Genomic DNA, 22,957 nt, shown 5'->3' on the forward strand with positions numbered 1-22,957 from the left:
AAAGGGGAGGGAGAGAGATAGATAGATTTGGGTAGGTAGGAAAGAGGGAGGGGGCCACGTGAGGGGTGCCGAAGGGCAGTGAGGTTGCGGAGAGGGAAGGGTGGTGGAGGAAAGGAACAGACGTGAAGGAGGATTGGAGAGGAACAGACGCTGAAAGGACATGGGGAAGACAGAGTGGGGAGAAGATGCTGAAGGGAAATGGGGAAGAGAGATTGGGAGAAGATGCTGAATGGAAATGGGGAACAGAGAGATTGGGAGAAGATGCTGAAGGGAAATGGAGAATAGAGAGTGGGGAGAAGACGCTGAAGTGGAATGGGGAAGAAAGAGTAGGGATAAGAGGCTGAAGTGAAATGGGGAACACAGAGTGGGGAGAAGACGTTGAAGGGAAATGGGGAAGACAGAGTGGGGAGAAGACGCTGAAGGGAATGGGAAAGAGAGAGTGGGGAGAAGATGCTGAAAGGAAATGGGGAAGAGAGATTGGGGAGAAGACGCTGAAAGGAAATGGGGAAAAGAGATTGGGAGAAGACGCTGAAGGGAAATGGGGAAGACAGAGTGGGGAGAAGACGCTGAAGGGAAATGGGGAAGACAGAGTGGGGAGAAGACGCTGAAGGGAATGGGGAAGAGAGAGTGGGGAGAAGACGCTGAAGGGAATGGGGAAGAGAGAGTAGGGAGAAGACGCTGAAGGGAATGGGGAAGAGAGGCTAAAAGGAAATGGGGAAGACAGAGTGGGAGGGGAAGACGCTGAAGGGAAATGGGGAAGAGAGTGGGGAGAAGACGCTGAAGGGAAATGGGGAAGAGAGTGGAGAGACGACACTGAAGGGAAATGGGGAAGAGAGAGTGGGGAGAAGACACTGAAGGGAAATGGGGAAGAGAGAGTGGGGAGAAGACACTGAAGGGAAATGGGGAAGAGAGAATGGAGAGAAGACACTGAAGGGAAATGGTGAACAGAGAGTGGGGAGAAGACACTGAAGGGAAATGGGGAAGAGAGTGGGGAGAAGATGCTGAAGGGAAATGGGGAAGAGAGAGTGGAGAGAAGACACTGAAGGGAAATGGGGAAGAGAGAGTGGGGAGAAGACACTGAAGGGAAATGGGGAAGAGAGAATGGAGAGAAGACACTGAAGGGAAATGGTGAACAGAGAGTGGGGAGAAGACACTGAAGGGAATGGGGAAGAGAGAGTGGGGAGAAGACGCTGGAAGGGAAGAAGACAGATGCCAGACTAAGGGGGAGTAGAGGGAAGAAGATGCGTACCAGACCAATTGGGGGTGAAGGGAGAGGCACAGTAACAGAGCAAATGGAAGATGCAGAGAGAAGACAGACAGTGGATGGAAGGAATTGAATGAGAAGATGAAGGAAGCAGAAACCAGACAACAAAGGTAGAAAAAAAATTCTATTTATTTATTTTCTTTTTTTTGCTTTAGGATACAGTAGTATATTAGTTGTGTTTATAAAAATTTATAAACAAAGCCCTGCCAGCTGAACATCTCTTTCTCTAGTTCAGCAGCCAGAACTTTGATTTATAAGGAAGGAATAAGTTAAATATTGCAGTACTGAGGCTTGTATGGATGCTGCGGGGACGGGGCGGGGACAGTGGTTGCGGGGACAGGTATGTGCCAGGGACGGGGACAAATTTTTTCCCCGTGTCATTCTCTACTCTGTGGTTAGAAAGGCATTTTCTTTTAATTTGATAATGTCAGTATCATATGCATGCTGGACTAGATGTTGAATTTCCTCCCATAGGTTATCAGTCACTATCAAAATTTAAATAAAAATGTTCTTTGTGAATTTGTCTGTGGATCTCTGCAATATATTTAGATCTATCTAGAATGACGATCCCACCCTTACCTGCTGGCTTGAAAATGATCTCAAGTATTAGATTTCAATTCTTTGATGACTAGCATAACTACTATCCATGGAATAATAGGAAGGAAGAACAGAAACCAGCCAAAAAAAGGAGAAGCAGTGGCAAGGCTATAGTGTGTCCTCAAGTGGCACACAAGGAAGCATGATCTGCTCCTTTTCTGCACTCTTGCAGCATGGGCCACCAATAGTGTCTTCGAATTATGTAGCCAAATAATGAAGACACTTCTGGAATGAGGGGGGCAGGCTGGAAAATTGCCACGTTTGCAGCTAGCTCTAGAAGAGGATTGAACACATAGCCATACTGGGCCAGACCGATGGTCCATCTAGCCCAGTTTCCTGTTTCCAACAGTGGTCAATCCAGGTCACAAGTACCTGGCAGAAATCCAAATAGTAGCAACATTCCTTGTTACCAATCCCAGGGCAAGCAGTAGCTTTTCCCCATGTCTGCCACTTTTCTTTAGATTCCCTGTAGCTTCTTCTGTACCCTGAAAGTGTCTCTTGACTAGAAAATAAGCTTCATATCACAGGAACCCTTGTGCATTTTTGTACAGCACAACAGAAAAGAAGGACCTATTACTACTAACGAAAAGAGAACATTTAGGCATGTCAGCTATCCATGCACTGTAAATAAGCAGATGGTCATTTCAGCGACTTGCAACCCTGTCCTGGGAGGAATACCATTTAACTTTTAAGATTATCAACAATAAATATGCAGGTCATACATTCAAATGCACTGGAGGCAGTGTATGAAAAGCTCTCTCTTACATTATAGATATTCTGAAAACCTGGCTAACTGGTACTCTTCCAGGATAGGTTGAGAACCATTGGTCTATTTAATCTGGGTGAAAATCCAGACCAATGCAAAACTCAGAACTGAAGACTTTTTGTGGTCCTCATGCCTGTTGATCAATCTGACTCCAAACAAGCTATACAAATTCAAAAAAATTGATGTATTACCTCTATATCATCCAGTTTCAGAACACTCAAAGCAGAGCTTCCTTCGAGGAATGTTACCCACATTTTATCTTCCACAAACCTTGAAAATATTTGGAAAATAACTACTTTCAAAATTATTTTCAAAAAGTTTAATTGACATTATATAACAGCAAAAAAGGATTAGTAAAGTAATAAAATAAGAGACCATTAATGTGGAGATGTGTGGTCAAATAGAACCCTCCAAGAGCTTCTTTTATAGTATCAAAGGAGAAATTAGGTCCTTGCCTCCTAATATTCTTTCTTTTAGTCCCTCCAGACCAGCACAGAAACACCTGCCAGCAGGTGGAGACTGAGACACTAACTTTTGGCTACAGTACAAGTAGGTTGTGCAGTTCCTCTTACAATCATGTCTTTATGGACATTAGGGAAAATGCTTGAGTACCTGATTGTAAAACCGCTTAGATGGTCTTGATAGGCGGTATATAAAATCCTAATAAAACTTGAAAACTTGAAACTTTATGAATAGCTAACAGAAATCAACTAGGCTGAACAAGAACACACAACTCCACACTCACATGGAAAAAACCAAGGAATAGTCCCAAATCGGATCAGGGGACACTATTGGATATCGATTAGAACAAGAACCTTTCAGAACATCTCACAGTTCGCCAGCTAAACCAGCCGAACCAAATGCTGCTGTTCTTTCAATTCTCTAAACAACCAGCAACAACCAAATCCTGCAGAAAATACTTTGCGAAAATACTGAACAAAATGACCAGGCAGTGTCTGTGCCGATCTGGAGGAACTAAAAGAAAGAAAATTAGCTGGTAAAGGTCCTAATTTTTTCTTCTTTAGCGTTAGAGAATAACACAGATTCATATTTTTCCCCGTCCCTGCGGAAACTAATTTTCCTGTCCTGCCCCTGCGAGTTCTTTTCCTGTCCCATTCCTGCAAGCTTCATCCTCATCTGAACAAGCCTCAAACACTTTAAAATAATAAGTGTTCGAGGCTTGTGCTGTTAAGGCAGAGCTTACAGGAATGGGGCAGGGGCAGGTACAAAACTCGCAGGGACGGAACAGGGAAATTGAGTTCTGTGGGGACGTGGATAAATTTGTTCCCATGTCATTCTCTTTTTAGTGTCCTTCCAGATCAGCACAGAAACAGATAGGATGTACCAAAGCAGTACCCATCATGGGTGTGACCCCAGAAGGGCCACCACATGAACATGCTCGCAGAACACTGCGGCCAGACGCACCTGAACGTCCACAAGGTAGTGGAGCACAAAGGAATGGAGAGAAGACCAAGTCACAGCTGTACAGATATCCACCAGAGGTACAAGAGAAGATTCAGCCCAAGAAGCTGCTTGACCCCGAGAGGAAGGAGCCATGAGAAATTCTGGAACAGGCTTCTGTTGACAAAGGACCAGCTAAAGAGACAAAAGGATGGTCCAACTTACGGAACTCCTGGGTCCACTGAAAATAAGAGCTAAGGCCCTTACGTACATCCAACTTGCGCACTGCCTCTGCTCCAATGAGCCCTCCTGCTTACACCATACTGGGAGGACCATGGTCTGGTCACCATGAAACGGCGAGACCACCTTTGGAAGAAAGGAGAGGATCGGCCGCAGCACGACCTGCGCTCCCTAAAGAACTCCATGAAGGGAGGCCTACACACAAAAAAAGAGCTGCAGCACCGAAAACTTGTCTTGCGAAAGAAATGGCCACCAAGCAAAAAATGCCTTAAGAGTAAGTTCCTTCCATGTATAGTTACCGAAAGGCTCAAACGGAGGACACAAGAGCGCGGAAAGGGATAGGAGATCCCAGGCAGCAACAGACGACCGCACTCATGGCCAGATCAGATGTAACTCTCAAGAACTGAATCACATCCAGAAAGGAGGCCAAACGCTTATCATGCAAAAGACCGTAAATAGAAAACCAAGTGGCAAGCTGCACCCGAAGGGAAAACCAGACAAGGCCTCATTCCAGACCATCCTGCAGAAAACTTCAGAATATAAGGAAAACAGTCCGAAGGGAAACCAAGCCACGTGAACACCATTCCACAAATGTACGCTAACTACAGACCTAAGCCCGAGAGGAGAAAATTCTCAGAGACTAAAAGAGAGGAGGTCACTGTATCCGAAAATTCCTTGTTCCTTAGGTGAGCCCTCTCAAAAGCCAAGTCGTAAGACCAAAAAGGACCCAGACCTAACAATGGAAGGGGACCCGGAGACAGAAGATCGGGTGAGAGGGCCAGTGGGAGAGGATCTGTCACTAGTAGACGAACCAGAATCGCAAACCACTGGCACCTGAGCCAAGCCAGAACCACAAGAATTATACGGAACTGCATGATGGGCAATTTGAAGAAGAACAACACTGCCCACCAGAGGCCACGGAGGAAAGATATACAGCAGGCCTTCCGTCAGCCAAGCCTGCACCAGAGTATCCAATACCTTGGCCTAACACTCCCTGTACCAACTGAAAAAACCTTGGTGCTTTGGTGTCAACATTCAAGGCCATGAGATCCATGATTGGGCAACTCTAAGCCTGATCAATCAACTTAAAGGCTTCCAGCCCGAAACACCACTCGCCAGGATCCAGTGTATTATGAAAGAGAAAATCTGATTGGACAGCGTCCACATCAGCAATGTGGGAAGCAGAGCTGTCCCGAAGAAGAGTCTCCGCCTATTCCATGAGCCAGAGAGGCTTCCAGCACCTCCAGAAGACTCTTGACGTTCCCCGTACGAATGACATAGGCCACCAATACTAGCCAAATGGCTCTGGTCTCCAGAACAGTGATCAACTAAGATGCCTCCGCCGGCGACCAACAACTCCCCAACCAAGGAAACTGTCATCTGGGAGAAGCCCTGTCCACTGGGACTGAATGAGACACACTCCAGAAGCAATTTGGAAGACAGGGGCCACCCTGGAGTGGGACCGGAGAGTCCAGATCATGAATCTCTGGTAACCACCACCGAAGAAGTGCATACTGAAGAGGATGCATGTGAGCCAGAGTCCATTGGACCACTTCCAAGAAGGACACCATGGACCCCAAGACCTGAAAGTCTTGCACCAGCAGACACCAGCAATCTATCAGAGAGCAAATCTGCATCTGCAATTTGCATACCCTGGTCTCTAGAAGGAAAAACTCTCTCCAAGCTGGTGTTGAAAACAAATGCCGAGACACGTCAAGCGCTGTGACAAAATCAACCGACTGCGGGACAGGTTGACCACCCAGCCCAGGGACTGCAGAAACTCCACAACCTGAGCCATGACTTGGGAACTCTCCTGCAATGACTTTGCACAAAGCAGCCCATCGTCCCAATAGGGGAGAACCAGACTTTTGGTGAAGGTGTGCGATGCCACAGCTAGACCAAAGGATGGGAGGCCTGAACAGGAAAAGGTAGAAATGCTGCTGTCAGATTGAGAGAAGGCATAAACTCCCCAGGGAGAACAGCCAGAAATAAGACGTACCCCGCAGTTGACACCGTCAATATCCAAAATGGACTGAAAGAGACCTCTGTCTTGGGCACCGCTAAGTAAATGGAATACCTGCCGGTGCTAATCACCTGAGGAGGCACTGGGACTACCGCTTTCAGGACCAGCAACCTGAGCAGAGTCTAATGAAAAGCCCTCTTCCAAGTTTCCTGACAAGTAGAGGAGAGGAAACGATCTGGGAGAGGACGTGAAAACTCTACAGCATAACTATTCTGAATCACCTCCTGGACCCACTGATCCATTGAAATCACGTCCCATTCCCGGTAAAAACTCCCATAACCGGGCTCTGACTGGAACTGTGGCAAGGACCTGCAACGCATGCATTGGAAGTAGTGCTGCCCGATTGCCAATTCAAATTGATTCATCGACTCGAATCGGGTGAATCGATTAAAAAATAAATAAATAAATCGGCCTTGCCGATTCGGTTACCAACCCTCCCCCCTCCCCCCCTAAAGCAGGAGCAGCAGCGCTGCCTCTTCCAGGCTTTAGGGGGCAAGAGTCAGTCGGGAAGTGCTGCATAGGCCTTTGCAGCGTCCTCCGGCTTACCCCTGGCCTCCAGGTCTTACATTTAACTAATACAGCAGCCTACAGTGAGGATTGCTGGTGCTGTAGCAACTCTTGCCGGGAGGCCAGGGGGAACATGCAGGCCTTCGGAGGGGGGGGGGGAACACCAGGCCTTCAGGGGGGACCAAGCCTTCAGGGGAACATGCAGGCCTTCGGGGGTGGGGCCAGGCCTTCAGGGGGGAACACCAAGCTTTCTGGGGGACATGCTTGTCTTCGGGGGCCAGGTCTCTGGATGGGACACCAGGCCTTCAGGGGAACATGTAGGCCTTTGGGGGGGGGGGCAGGCCTTCAGGAGGGGACATCAGGCCTTTAGGGGAACATGCAGGCCTTTAGGGGGGCCAGGCATTCAGGAAAGGACATCAGGCCTTCGGGGGGGGGGGGGGGGGGAGGGCCCTGGTATAGAAGTACACCAAGGGAGGGAAGGGGGGTTCAAAGAGACATACATATACGGGACTGGGAGGAGGCGAGAGGGAAGAAATAATGGGTCTAAAAACAGAGGAGAGGGAGAGAGATGGTGGACAACGGGATGGAGGGAAGGAAGAAACAGAAAGGGAGAGAAGTTAGACACAAGGGATGGTGTGGAAGGGGGATTGAGATACTGGATAGGACGGTAGTTGGGAAGAGAAAGGGCGAGATGGTGGATGTGGGGATGGTGGGGTCCATTGTTGCAGCTGCGAGGGTTGAGACGAAAAAAAGGAAAGATGCCAGACCTCCAGGGGAGGGAAGGGGAGGACAGAGATGCAAGATGGATGGTTAGCACGGAGAAAGAAGAAAACGACAAATGGGCAGGAGACCCTGGCAAGCGAATTATCAGAAGACAAACAGAAACCAGAGCCTGGAATCAACATGATTCAAATAATGACCAAACAACAAAAGGTAGAAAAAATAATTTTATTTTCTGTTTTGTGATTACAATATGTCAGATTTGAAATGTATATCCTGCCAGAGATGGTGTTAGACCGTGAACATGAGCTAGGATTTAATGGAGAGAGAGGCAAAGTCTTTTTTATTTTGTTTACATCACAGCATCAGTGTGGGTAGGAGAGGGCAAAGGGGTGAAGAGGCTATAAGAGGGATTTAGAGGCTATAAAATAAACCCACCAGGATGTTTGAAAAAAATAAAAAAAATCAATTCAATAGGCTGAATCGAATAAAATCGGAATTTTTTTTTCCTGAATCGGGCAGCACTAGTTGGAAGAAACGTCCTCTGGAAGGAAAAAAGGGTCGCACTCTGGCAATGGCAGTACCTATGAAATCCACTCAAAAGTCCACAGGCAGAACCACAACACAAATCTGGCGAGTTTGGTCCTCCAGTGGTTTGTTTGTTGTTTTTTTTTACTTTACTGAGGCACATTAGAGACACTCAAGGCCTGAACCAACTTATCCAACACCTCCCCGAAGAGAAAGGAGCCCCAAAAGGGAAACTTACTGAGCTTAGCCTTAGATGCTGCATCCACCGACTAACCCTGAAGCCACAGGGTACGGTGGGCCATCACACCTAGAGCCATGTATTTGACTGAAGCACCCAACAGATCATACATGGCATTAGAGAAAAAAGAAGCTCCCATCTCAATCTTTAAGAACTTCCTGATCCACGAAGGACCAGTCAGCCACATCATGGTCAAGAACTCTCGCAGACTACTGGAAACAAGCCCGGGTCACCAGACCACCATAATTTGCTGCCTGGACAGCTAGGGCAGCCACATCAAAATTGTGTTTAATTAGAGCTGCCATATTACAATCCTGCGGATCTCTCAGGGCTGAGCTGCTTTAACTGGCATGGTATGTCTGTGCACAAAAACCTATCCTGAAGCATAGAGAAAGAGATGGATGCTAACTGAGGGGGTCCTTAGCTTCCTCTTCAAAGTGTAAAAACTGAAAACACCTGAAGAATGAGCTCTTACAACTCTTCCCGAGGAAAAATGCACACAACATATGCATCCTCACCAATCTGCGCCTTAGAAAAAAAAATTCTATCCAAAATATCAGACCTCCTAACGGATCTGGAAAATCCTCCCCAAGATCCAAATCCCCGTCTGGAGGAAATGGATCAGTCAGAAAAGAATCCTCATCCCAAGACACTTGCGGTCACTTGGACGATGACTGAGGTGGCCAGATAGAGGCAAGCTTAGCAGGAGACTGAAGGGAAAGACTGGGCCAGATAAGAGGCAAGCTTAGCAGCTGTGGAAGGGAAAGACCGCCCCCAGACGACCCCCCCGGAACCTAAACAAGACCCCCAGCCACCTGTAAATAAGCCTTGCACATGGCTAACATAAAATCAGGGCGGGAATCTAGAAATCATAGCATGAGCAGAAGACACATTTAAGACCTGTTCCTTTCTCTCTAAGACAGGAGGAAGGTCACCTGAGGCAGTGGGCAAAATGGACGCATTTCCCACCAAAACTGAGGGAAGCGCAGCTGCTAAACAGCCACCTGAAATTAAACGCGGCACCGAAGACAAACTCGACCCCGCTGATATAGAAAACACCACTAGTAGTCCCAGCTGCAGCATCAAGGGAATCCCCAGCCTCTCCAGTGGTCTGCAAGCCCAAATCTGCCAGACCACCAGCAGCCGAGGAAACGTCGGTGTGGGCAGCAGGGTGAGGTCCAGGCGTCAAAAGCGCATCCTGTCGAAGAGCGGTGTGCATGCGAAGGGTAGCCGGACACACAGACACTAGAAGCCAGGTTCCCCCCCAAGTCGGCCGAAACATTTTGTGCACCTGCCAGCCCCATCCACTGCTTGGCGCCCACATAAAATGCACTTGTGCTGCTTATCCAATGCCGTACAAAAACAATGGCCTCAGGACCACTTTATGCTCTGCTTATTTCTTGTCTTTTTTTTAAAACTTCTCACAGATCACCAACTGTCTCAAGTTGGCGCAGACCCCACATGGCACTCTAAACTGTAGTCAGTGCCTGTATAGGTGGCAAGGCATAGAACTGAGGCTCCTCTAAACAAAGAAAACCTGGGGAGATCGGGGAAATGGGGGGAGGGACTCAACCCTTTTGAGTGCGACACCCCTGAGGGTCTCCCAAGCTCTATCCAGACAGCAAAAGGGGCCAGAAAAATTCCCTAACTAGATCTAACAGGCCCAAACAAACCTTAGCATAGACTGCACAAGTTACCATTCCATCTGCTGGAGACTAAGAAAAGACTGATTGTAAGAGGGATTGCACAGCCCACTTGTACTATAGCCAAAAGTTAGTGTCTCAGTTTCCTTCTGCTGGCAGAGGAGCGTAAACTCATCTATTTCTATGCCGATCTGGAGGGACGCTAAAGAATGTATTGCTTATTTTTGTTCATCCATAGATTCTAGCTTTCACTAATACAAGGGACTACTGAAAAGTTCTCAGGCCAACCAAGAAGAGAATGATGTGGAGTCATGAAACCTATAAGCCAGTGGTTCTCAACCCTGTCCTGGGGACTCCCCAGCCAGTCGGGTTTTCAAGGTATCCCTAATGAATATGCATAAAGCCTAAGCTTGGGGTTTTTTTCAGTTAGTTAAATAGCTGCCTATTGGATAACTCAAATTCTTAAAACCAGCTATTAAATATTTAATACAAACAAGTATTATCTGAATCAATTCAATTTTAAGCTTATCTCCCATAGTTCATTTCATTACAGTACTTTTACAGCTGATTCCAGTTTGTGCTGAACCCTGGTCCCTGCTCGAGTCATGCTTAGTTTACTGGTGAAGTTGTGATGTTGGTGAGCCTTGCAATCACAGCTCCTGAAGATGCCAGGTGGTGAAACACAGTCTTGTGTTGAGCTGAATGCTTTATGAATTGAAGAACAGAGAGGCCTGCCGATTGTGTTTAAGAAACTGTGATTTTCATGTGCTAGACTGTTGTGCAACTCTCAGTTTGAAGCCTCTCTGACTAGATGATCATGGACTAATGAACTCATGAACTAACCAAGATCCAGTTTTGGATAAAAGTAATCACAATGACTGAAGTATGTGTGTGAAAGTTGGGAAGTGAGTGTGAGTGATGGGATTGGGTTCACTGTCTAAATTATTCTGATATTAATAAATTAAGTATTGGTAAGTTGTAAAAGTACTGTCATGAAATGAACTGTGGGAGATAAGATTAAAATTGAATTGATTCAGATACTTGTTTGTATTAAATATTTAATAGCTGTTTTAAGAATTTGAGTTAATTAATATGCATGAGAGAGATTTGCATACCTGTCACTTCCATTATATGCAAATCTCTCTCATGCATATTCATTAGGGATATCTTGAAAACCCAACTGGCTGGGGGGTCCCCAGGACAGGGTTGAGAACCACTGCTTTAAGCTATTCCACACTTTTTTTTTTACATTTTTCATTTCGTATCATTGAAACAAAGTGTCAAGAAAGTGTGGAATAACCTATAGTTTTCATGGCTCCACATCATTCTCTTTTTGGTTGGATTGAGAACTTTTCAGCGGCCCCTCGTAGAAGAACATAAGAGTTGCCATAATAGAACAGACCAAAGGTCCATCAAGCCCAGTATGCCATTTCCAACTGTGGCTAATCCAGGTCACAAGTTCCTGGCAAGATCCCAAAAGAGTGAAACAGATTTTATGCTGCTTGTCCTAAACATAAGCAGTAAATTTTTCCATCTTAATAATGGCTTATAGACTTTTCTTTTAGGAAATTAGCCAAACCTTTTTTAAACCCTACAAAGCTAATTGCTTTCTCCACATTCTCTGGCAACAAATTCTGGAATATAATGTTGAGTGAAGAAATATTTTCTCTGTTTTGTTTTAAATTTATTACTTAATAGCTTCATCACATGCTCCTAGTTTTAGAATTTTAGTTACTAGAACTAAATATTACAATCAAAAACTTTGTTTAACATAAAGGAGGTAATTTTATGAGAACACACCTATGTCAAAGGAATAAAAAGGCATCTATGTGAAGCCTATTACATAAAGTTGCCTGTATATCTTTATCAAAAACCACCCAGAACCAACCCCACAAACACACACTTGAGATACCTGCTCCAAAGTTGGTTTAAATACTTGTATGCACTACACACGTGTACCCATATATTTTAGAAAATGTGTGTACATCATAATTCTACTTCTGCTCTGTCCAAAGTATGCGTGGGCATGTATATAAATATATACAACTCTATAGATACATATACCTATATGCATGTATAAGGATGCAATTTATATAAGGGAATGATTCTAATACTGGGTAATTCAAGGTAGGTGTGCCAAGGTGGAGTGCCAATTATATACCAGCATCTGTATGATATTGTAGAATACTAGCATAGGTCAGCATGAAGTTACATAAGATCAACAGTAGGCACAAATCCTGAGGAGTGGAGCAGCCCAGTCGTTACAGCAGTACACTGAAAACCTGGGAAAGTGGATGTTCTCTCAGGATTTCTGCAGCTGGCATTGTGCTTGTTGCAGGTTTCCAGGTCTTGTTGCATCTTGTCAGGTAGAAATCGACGTTTCAGCCACCATGCTGTGGCTTTCTTCAGGATACGCTCTGAAGTCTGCAGTTTGACTTTGTAAATAGTGGGTTCACTAACCTGATTGGAACAGGGCAGTCCACTAATTTGAATTTTAGCGGGGAAGCCAATTGGTCAGAAATTTGAATTCTGATGTGAAAGTCCATAGAATGGAAACGTCTCTGGTAAGTTTAAAGAGGGGATGTTCACTGCAAGTTCTTATTCTCATTTTTAGAAAATTACTAAAAACTTTTTTTTGTGTTAAATATCTTCCTGAACGATGCTATGTAATTCACTGTTCAGTTTTTCTTTATGAATTGTAAGTCACATTGAACATCAGGGTATTGTGGGTTATAAATAAAATTTTATGTTTTGTTATATATTATACCATCTTTCTGCAGTGACAGTCAAAGCAGTTTACATATTATATACAGATACTTATGGTGTACTAGGGTAATGGAGGACTAAGTGACATGCCCAGAGTCACAAGGAATACCTGGAGCAATGGAGGATTAAGTGACTTGCCCAACACCTCAAGAAATTCCTGAGCTGGGGGATATAATAAATTTATTAGACTGCGGATCTGCAACTGCAGTTTTTGCATACGTGGTTCAGGCCAGAAGATCCTTCCTGGCTTCATATTGAATAGGATCCTGAGATATTCCCAGTGTTGGGAGGGAGTTAACCACCCAGCCCAAGGGCTGCAACAACTGTACTACATGATCCGTGATCTGTGCACTTTCCTGTGTGAACTTTGCTCAAATCAACCAATCGTCCAGGTAGGGTTGAACCAACACTCTTTCCTTGCGTACAGCCGCCATTGCCACCACCACCATGACCTTCGAAAAGGTAGGGGAGTTGTGGTTAAACCGAATGTGAGTGCACAAAACAGATAATGCTTTCCCAAAATTGCAAAGCGAAGGAAACGCTGATATGCTTCTTGGATCGGGATGTGAAGGTAGGCCTCCATAAGATCGATCAAAGTCAGAAACTCTCCTGACTGCACCACTAGAATCACCAACCGTAAGATCTCCATGTGAAAGGAAGGAACCCAAAACACCTGGTTCACTCCTTTGAGATCTAGGATGGGACAAAATGACCTTCCTGTTTTGGGTACCACAAAGTAAACTGAATACCTCCAGTTTGTATCTTGCTGGGAGGCACCAGAACCACAGCTTTGAGGTCTACAAACCTCTGAAGAGTCTGATGAAACACTCATTTCTCCCAGGCGGAGTTACAAGGACAGTTTAGAAAAAGGCCTGATAATGGCCATTTGAACTTCAGCACATACTCGTCATGGACTGCTTCCAGCACCCACTGGTCTGATGAAGACAAAATGGTGGAGTTTTCCGCCAAAGAACAAACTTCCAACAAGCACTGTGAAGAATGGGAAAGGCCCAGAAATTCAAGTCGCAGTGAAATGGGAATCCCTTTTGTCAACAAACATGGCAGCCGGTGAATCCCCTGTGTTTACAGCAGAAGTGGAATCCTCTTCATTCGCAGTCGTGGCTGAGTGTGAAGCTGTGTGGTTTGAGGATTCCCCTGACGCTGGCATAAGAGAGCTTTGCCACAAACAAAATCTGCAGGAGCCGACATTGTTGAGGCCTCGGCAGTGGCAAACAGAACACTTCTTCAGGCAGGGCACGCTCATTGATAGCCAAGAAGCCATGTGCAAGCACAAAATAACATATGGGAAAACAGTGAGAGAATTCTCCGTTCTAGATCTTTGTTCTCTTTGTGAACTCTGTGCTCCTCTGCTTCTTTCTTTTTTTTAACTAACAAAGGAGTAGAAACGCACTGGCTCGCAAAGCTAGTCTTTGCCCAATTGCAGAGAGCTAACAGTTAATACACCACTATACAATCAACTGGGAGGTGGGGGGAAGAGGGGGGAGGGACTTGGCCTCTTGAGTGTAGCAACCTTGAGGCTGCAAAAGAATCCCGGTAGGTTCCTGCCCCAGTCTGGCAAAAATTAGGCTAGCAGAAAACAGACTAACTCCAGGCTCCTTGAAAGGAAATTAAAATTAAACTTACACCAGAACCGACCAGGGACTGCACAGACTTACTACCTCAACCTGCTGGAGACTGATTCTAGACTGCACAACCCACTTATAATATTGCCAGAATTCAGTTATTCTCAAGTCTCCACCTGCTGGCAGAGGAGTAAAAACTATCCATCTGTGCTGGTCTAGAGGGATGCTAAAGAAACAAAATTTTATGTTATGTTGTTTGATATACTGCATTTCTGTGGTTACAATCAAAGCAGTTTATATATTATATACAGGTACTTAAGGTGTAGCTGAGGCAATGGAGGATTAAGTGACTTGTTGAAAGTCACAAGCAGCTGCAATGGGAATTGAGCTGAGTTCCCCAGATTCTCAGGCTGCTCAACTCCAACTGGGTTTGATTCCTCACTGAAGCTCTTTTTGACTCTGGACAAGTTACTTAACCCTCCATTGTCCCAGGTACAAAATAAGCATCTGTATATAATATGTAAACTGCTTTGATTGTAACCACAGAAAGGTGGTATATCAAATCCTATTCCCCCTTTCCCTTTCATAGTGGATATCCTGAAAACCTGATTGCCAGGTAGTCCCTAAGGACTGGGTTGAAAACCACTGTTATAAAATAGTTTGTAGTGCACATTTGAGTGTAAGGTACCAATTATCTCCACACTTACATACATATGGCATACTTAATCTTGCTTAAGAGTTATAGAATTGTCCTTCAGGACTGTTCAGCACAAGAAAATGGCTTTCTTCGCAAAAATGATAAAATTACCTCCAATGTTCAGATTCAGTGGCGTGGTAAGGGTAGGAGGTGCCCGGAGCAGTGACGTCCCCCTTCTGCACCCTCCTTTCCGTGCCCCTAGCTCCTTCTTGCCCCCATTCCACACTTTTGCTCTCCCCCCGGTACCTCTTAATCTTCACCAGCGTGAGTAGCTTCTGCAAGCATGCTCATCGTGCCAGCATTGGATCCCCTCTGATGTCATTTCCTGGCCTCGTGACCTGGAAGTGATTCAGAGGGGAACTAGGCTGGCGCAAGCAACAGGCAGAAGTTGCTCACACTAGTTAAGAAAATACAGAGGTACAGGGTGGGGGGAGGGATGGCACGAGGGTGGCATGGTGTGGCAGTGCACAGCAGAAGGGTGCCAGCAGCCCCATCGACTTGGCGCCCAGGGCGGTCCGCACTCCCCTTACTATGTCACTGTCCAGACTATAGTAAAATTAAATCAGATCAAAGAATTAACTTTTTGATATCTGATCTAAAGTCCTGGATGTACTTAGCAAACAGCGGAATTTTCCAAAAATGCTAAAACTTTCAAGCAAACAAGAGAACTCTTCATATATGTTACCATTAATAAAGAGGGAATTAATATTTTCTCCTTAAAATACAGCATATATTTTATCCCAGGACAAGCAGGCATATATTCTCAATGATGGGTGACGTCACCACGGAGCCCTCGGTACGGACCACTTAAGAACTTAGAAAGTTCTCGGCTGCCCGCACCGCGCATGTGTGAGTGCCTTCCCGCCCGATGGAGGCGCACGGTCCCTCAGTTTTTTTCATTTCCACGGAGCTAGTCAATCGCTCTCTTTTCGCTTGCGTCGTTTTTGCTGCCTTCTCGCTCACGCGGTACTTATTTTTTCAATTTTTTTTCTTCAGGATTTGTTCCTTATTTTCTTTTCTTTTGAATTAAGTAAAAAAAAATTTTACTTTTTCGCTTTTGCGAACTCAGCCCGGTGGGGCCTCTTCTCAAACCTCCCTCCAGAGCCTGAAATGTCCAAACAAATTTTCCTGCCTCATTTTCCTACCAAAATTTTAACTTATAACCAATGAACTTTTCTGCCCCAATTTCTCACCTTTCAGAATTTAAATTGTACCAACCAATTGTCCCCTCTTCCAGCATCAAAACTGCTAATGAAGCTACCCACCTTAAACTCCAGCCAATCAGGTTTGAAAATCCATTATATAAAGACTTCAGAGCATACTCCGAGGAGAACCACAGCACAATGGATGAAATGTTGGCTCCACTTATCTGGATATGGCATAACATAACCCAGACAGCTACAATAATGATTTTGATTTAAAGATTATAGTAAAATTAAACTACTAGACTCATTAATTTTCAAGATATACTTTAAGGGATAAGACTTCAGCTGGTTAGTAAACAGGGCCACTATTGGTAATTCTGTAACACATCAATAATCTTGGGAAAAACCAACTCACTCAAATCTAATGGCAAAAAATCATAAGAACATAAGAATTGCCGCTGCTAGGTCAGACCAGTGGTCCATCGTGCCCAGCAGTCCGCTCCCGCGGTGGCCCCTAGATCAGAGACCAGAATAAAAATTAAACATTTTTAAAAAGGCTATAGGCAGCACTCTGCACAGTTTCACCCAAATTCTGTCAATCTTACACTTTAGTCAAAAGTTTGATGAAAGTCATGAAATATGTAGAAACAGCGTTATTTAAAAACAAACAAATAGCTCTTGCTGTAATGTTAATAGGAAAAGCTAGGTACATTTATTTTCTAACCTTATAAGTATAACTTCTCCATAGGAGGACAATTGCTGGAGCAGTTCATCAATCAATCTATCATCAAAATAGTTTTTCTCTAGGGAAGAACTCTTGAGTGAAACTACTATAGTACCATCAGGCGGTCCCTGTGTAGAAATCACCTCCTTATAAATTTTTTTCCTTTCTTCTGGATCCGCTTCAAATATATCAATATCAGTCAAAGCAACAACAGGCCTTAAAGAAACACAAACATAAAACTGTTAAGAAATCGGTTTCTGAGAATGATTTAACAAGTGTGTTACATTTCAAACAGTTAAGTTCCAGTAGTCTGCACAAACTACCTATGATCAGATGTTTTCAGCTCAGCTCTCCCATAGTGCAGCAATGTTCCAGGATTCCACGTGTAAGGAATGCTATGCCCTTCCTGAAAACTAGAATTGAGTAGATCCAAGTCTTCAGCTGAAAAATTCAAAAGCACAATATGAAAAACAACAAGAGCATACAAGAATTAGGCAAATTCACCATATTTTCATCTGACATTACATTTGGTTTGGATTTAGCTCACACTTTTTCAGTGCAAATTACATCCAAGCACAGTAATTATTTCCTTTTTCTCTGAGGATTTACAATCTAAGGCCCCCTTTTATCAAGCTGCATTAGGGTTTTTTTTATCGCCGGTCGCTGCAGTAAAAGCTCTGATACTCATAGAATTCCTATGAGCGTCAGCACTTTTACTGCAGCAGCTGGCAATAAAAAACCCTAATGTGGCTTGATAAAAGGGGGCCTAATTTTGTAACTGAGATAACAGATGGTGAAGTAACTTGCCCAAAGGTTACAAGTGGCATCAGTGGAAGAAGTAGGATTTTAGCCCCAATTTCCCTAGTTCTTGGTCTGCTGCTAAAACCACTAAGCTACTCCTCTACCACAATTACAAACATCTCTTTCTCATATATTAATTGTATTTATAGAGTAAGACTTAAATGCTAAATCATGCTACCAACTAGACGGATGGAATTCACCCGAGAGTCTTAAAAGAATTGAAGGTTGAAATCAGAGAGTTATTGCAAAAACTTGCCAACCTAACAATTAGAACTGGACAGATACTGGACGACTGGAAGATAGCAAACGTCACACCAATTTTCAAAAAAGGATTGAAAGGAGAACCGGGCAACTACAGACCTGTGAGCCTTACGCCTGTCCCTACAAAGATGGCTGAAGCACTGATTAAAGATAGCATAATCCAGCATTTAGATACACACGACCTGATGAAAGCAAGTCAACATGGCTTCTGGAAAGGGAAACCATGTTTAACGAATTTACTTCAATTTTTTGAGACCGTGAATGAACAAATTGATAGTGGAGAACCGGTGGACATAATATACTTAGACTTCCAGAAAGTGTTTGACAAAGTTCCACACAAAAGACTTCTCAGGAAACTACAAAGCCATGGAATAGAGGGGGATATACAAAGATGGATAGGCAAATGGCTGGAGAACAGAAAACAGAGAGTGGGCATAAATGGGAAGTTCTCCGACTGGGAGAAAGTGACCAGCGGTGTACCCCAGGGCTCAGTACTTGGGCCGATCTTATTTAATATCTATATCAATGACCTAGAAGAAGGAACATCCAGCAAGATCATTAAGTTTGCAGACGACACAAAGCTATGCCGGGCAATCAGATCGCAAAAGGATAGCGAGGAACTCCAGAGAGATTTGTGTCAGTTAGAGAAATGGGCGGAGAAATGGCGGATGAAGTTTAATGTGGAGAAATGAAAAGTGATGCATTTAGGCAGTAAGAATAAGGAACACAAGTATAGAATGTCAGGTGCAACTCTGGGTAAGAGCGAACAAGAAAAGGACCTGGGTGTACTAATAGATAGGACCCTGAAACCATCAGCACAATATGCGGTGGCGGCAAAGAAAGCAAATAGAATGTTAGTCATGATAAAGAAGGGAATCACGAGTAGATCAGAGAGGGCCATAATGCCGCTTTACAGAGCAATGGTCAGACCCCACTTGGAATACTGTGTCCAACATTGGTCTCTCAACCTAAAGAAGGATATAAAACTGCTGGAGAGGGTGTAGAGACGAGCATCAAAACTAGTAAAAGGTATGGAATACGAGGATCTGAGACTGGGATTGTTCTCCTTTGAGAAAAGGAGACTGCGAGGGGATATGATCGAGACCTTCAAAATACTGAAAGGAATCGACAAAATAGAGCAGAAAAAACTATTTACATTGTCAAATTTGACACGGACACGGAATGAAGCTAAGGGGGAACAAGTTCAGGACTAATATCAGGAAGGTCTGCTTCACTCAGAGAGTGGTTGACACCTGGAATTCTCTCCCAGAGGAAATTATTGCAGAATCAACCGTCCTAGGATTCAAAATCAAACTAGATGCACATCTCCTTACGAGAGGCATAGAAGGATATGGGTGACTAAAAATTACGCCAGGTGTACACCTGACAGGGCCTCCGCATGTTCGGAACACCGGACTTGATGGACCGAAGGTCTGATCCGGAGATGGCGCTTCTTATGTTCTTATGTATGCTAAGCAACAATTTTTAATGTATAATTTGAGCAACTGTTTTTCTAGAATTTTAAAGTAAGAGAAATGAATTCTTGGATTCACGAAGAAATAGCAGCAGGTCATCTACACAGACAGACATTTTGTACTCCGTCTCGGAAAAGCACAATGTGCACGGGGGTGGGAAGAGGGTGAGCATGAGTACCTATCTTGCAATATTCTGCACAGCAGCAGTGGTGGGAGAGATTAGGCATGCATGAGTAAGGTGACCATATGTCCTATTTTGAACGGGACGGTCCCCTTTTTAGATCCCCTGTCCCGTTGTCTCCACGCACAGCTTCGGGACGCTGAAATGTCACGTTTTCAGGGACAGCGTCCCGAAGCTGTCCTTGGGGACAACGGGACAGGCAATCACTTCCCCTTCCTCCAGCGCCGAAGCCTGCCCCCTACGGCCGCTGCCAACCGCCACAACTAAAGCAGTATGGTCCAGATGCCGGCACACAAACCTTCTTCCCGACATCAATCCTGGCTGGCCCAGAACTTCTCCAATGTCAGAATTGTCGTCGGGAAGAAGGTTTGTGGGCTGGCGCCTGGACCTTACTGCTTTAGTTGCGCAGTCGGCAGCGGACCGGGGGAGGTGGGTGTTTGAAGCAGCGGTAGGCAGCTGCAGTGGGGGCCGGTCCGGGGAGGGGCAGGCCTCGTCGCTGGAGGGAGGGAGGCAGGCAGGCAGACTAGCTTTGAGGGAAGTGGTGGAACAAAGGATGGAAGGCAGTGAGGGGGACATAGGAAGGAGCACTGGGGGCACTAAGGACATAGGAAGGGGCACTAAGGACATGGGAAGGAGGCACTGAGGGCACTAAGGACATAAGGAGCACTGGGGGCACTAAAGACATGGGAAGGAGGCACTAAGGATATAGGAAGGGGCACTGGGGGCACTAAGGATATGGGAAGGAGGCACTGGGGGTACTAAGGACATAGGAAGAGGCACTAAGGACATGGGAAGGAGGCACTGACACAGGAAGGAGACACTGAGGGCACTAAGGACATAGGAAGGAGCACTAAGGACATGGGAAAGAGGCACTAGGGGCACTAAGGACATAGGAAGGAGCACTGGGGGCACTAAGGACATAGGAAGGAAGGAGGGAGGGAATAGAAAGGGACAATTATTGTGCCTGAGTGCAGAAAGAAATGAAAGAAAGGATGCACAGCCAGAAGGAAACGCAACCAGAGACTCATGAAATCACCAGACAGCAAAGGTAGGAAAAATGATTTTATTTTCAATTTAGTGATCAAAATGTGTCAGTTTTGAGAATTTATATCTGCTGTCTATATTTTGCACTATATTTGTCTATTTTTCTATAGTTACTGAGGTGACACTGCATATTTTAAAATCATCTGCCTTGACATCGTTGAAACCCCCCCAAATATAAATGATAATTAACATTTTTTCTGCATATTGTGTGCTTTGTACTTTTTTTTAAATGTTATGGTTACCATTATGAATTAATAAGATATTATGTGTACATGAAAAATGTATGGAAGAAATTGGTGGCGGGGCTGACAATTAATAGATGTTCCATTTTGATGAAAAAAATAAATGGTCACGTTAGGCATGAGGCAAAATGGAGGTCAGGCATCGGGCTGGACTAGAGCTGGAGCCTTAATTTCTCCCTTGTTTGTGACAGCACAGTTTAGCTGCAGCAGGAGTCTGCCCTCATCATGTTCCTCCAGGGTGGGCCACAGGCCATATCAGTTAAGAAAATGTAATGCAGATGGGCTTTGTTGGGGATGGGCTCTAAGTCAAATATGTGGCTTGGTGCTGGAGAGGGGTGATAGAAGGAGAAATGGGCATGGGGCTGGTGGGCAGTGGCAAAAGATGCTGCACATGGTCTGGGGTATGAGAAAGGGATTAATATTGGACCATGGTAGGAGGAGCCAATGGACACTAATAGAAGAATATACAGAAGAAGGGAAAGCGGGAAAAAGAAACAGGGACCAACTTGATGGAAAAATAAGTCTCCAGACAACAAAGGTAAAAAAACTGAATTTATTTACTAAAAAGCATAGTTACTTACCATAACAGGTGTTATCCAGGGACAGCAGGCAGTTATTCTCACATGTGTGTGACGTCATCCACGGAGCCCGGATGTGGACAGCCTTGCAAGCAGAATTGCTTGAAGAAATTCCGAAGTTTCGAGTCTGCCACACCGCACATGCGAGAGTGCCTTCCTGCCCAGCACAGGGCGCGTCTCCTCAGTTCAGATAGCTAGCAGAGAAGCCAGGGGAGGTGGGTGGGTTGTGAGAATAGCTGCCTGCTGTCCCTGGGTAACACCTGTTACAGTAAGTAACTGTGTCTTATCCCAGGACAAGCAGGCAGCCTATTCTCACATGTGGGTGACCTCCAAGATAACCAGAATAGGATGGTGGGAGTGTAGGCAATTCAGGAGAATAAATTTTGTAATACTGCCTGGCCAAACTGGTCATCACGTCTGGAGAAAACATCCAGACAATAATGAGAAGTGAAAGTATGAACTGAGGACCAGGAGGTAGCTTTGTAAATGTCCTCAATAGGAGTGGATCTGAGGAAAGCTACTGAAGCCACCATGGCTCTGACTTTGTGGGCTGTGACTCAACTCTTTAGATGCAGTCCAGCCTGAGCATAGCAGAAAGAGATACAAGCAGCCATCCAGTTGGAGATGGTTCGCTTAGAAATCGGATGTCCCAACTTTGTTTGGATTGAATGAGACAAAAAGTTGAGGAGCAGATCTGTGTGATTTGGTGCATTCCAAGTAGAAGGCCAAAGCACGTTTATAGTCCAGGGTATGAAGAGCTGATTCTCCAGGATGAGAATGAGGTCTTGGAAAAAACACTGGAAGTACAATGGATTGATTGAGATGAAATTCTGAAATCACTTTAGGTAAGAATTTAGGATGAGTACGGAGAACCATCATGATGGAAAACTGTGAAAGGTAGATCAGCAACTAAAGTTTGCAGCTCACTGACTCTTCAAGCAGTTGTGAGGGCAATGAGAAAGACCACATTCCAAGTGAGATATTTCAGATGAACCATATGCATTGGTTCAAAAGGAGGCTTCATCAATTGAGCAAGAACAACATTGAGATCCCAAACCACTGGAGGTGGTTTGAGAGGAGGATGACATTGAAAAGTCCTTTCATGAATCTGGAAACCACGGTATGAGCAGAAAGGGGTTTCCCTTCGATAGGCTGATGGAACGCAGCAATTGCACTAAGATGGACTCGAATGGATGTAGCCTTGAGGCCAGAGGTAGATAAGTGCAGAAGATAATCCAAGAGGGAAGACAAGGAGGTATCGCGAGGCTCCTTGTTATGAGAGATGCACCACGTAGAAAATCTAGTCCATTTTTGGTGGTAGTATTGTCTATTGGAAGGCTTTCTGGAAGCCTCTAAAACATCCCGAACAGGTTGAGAAAACTGAAGAGGAGTTATGTTGAGAGGTACCAAGCTGTCAGGTGTAGAGACTGCAGGTTGTGATGAAGAAAAGATCCTTGACTCTGTGTAAGCAGAGATGGAAAAACTGGTAGAAGGTATGGCTCCCTGCTGCTGAGCTGATGTAGAAGGGAGAAC

The 22,957-nt window shown here is 44.8% G+C and overlaps 1 protein-coding gene across 4 annotated transcripts in view; it reads right to left on the reverse strand.

Moving 5' to 3' along the window:
• The window catches only part of SYNJ1 (synaptojanin 1), a 266,393-nt gene that overhangs the window by 95,423 nt on the left and 148,013 nt on the right, over positions 1-22,957 (reverse strand). For all 4 annotated transcript variants that reach the window (XM_033947942.1, XM_033947940.1, XM_033947941.1 and 1 more), the window contains exons 19-21: positions 17,166-17,283; positions 16,843-17,058; positions 2,819-2,897 (exon numbers count right to left, since the gene is read on the reverse strand). In XM_033947942.1, the coding sequence (XP_033803833.1) occupies positions 2,819-2,897; positions 16,843-17,058; positions 17,166-17,283 (413 nt within the window). The remainder of the gene's footprint in view (positions 1-2,818; positions 2,898-16,842; positions 17,059-17,165; positions 17,284-22,957) is intronic.

The sequence above is a fragment of the Geotrypetes seraphini genome, chromosome 6 (genome assembly GCF_902459505.1).
Source record: "Geotrypetes seraphini chromosome 6, aGeoSer1.1, whole genome shotgun sequence".
Classification (NCBI taxonomy): Eukaryota; Metazoa; Chordata; class Amphibia; order Gymnophiona; family Dermophiidae; genus Geotrypetes; species Geotrypetes seraphini.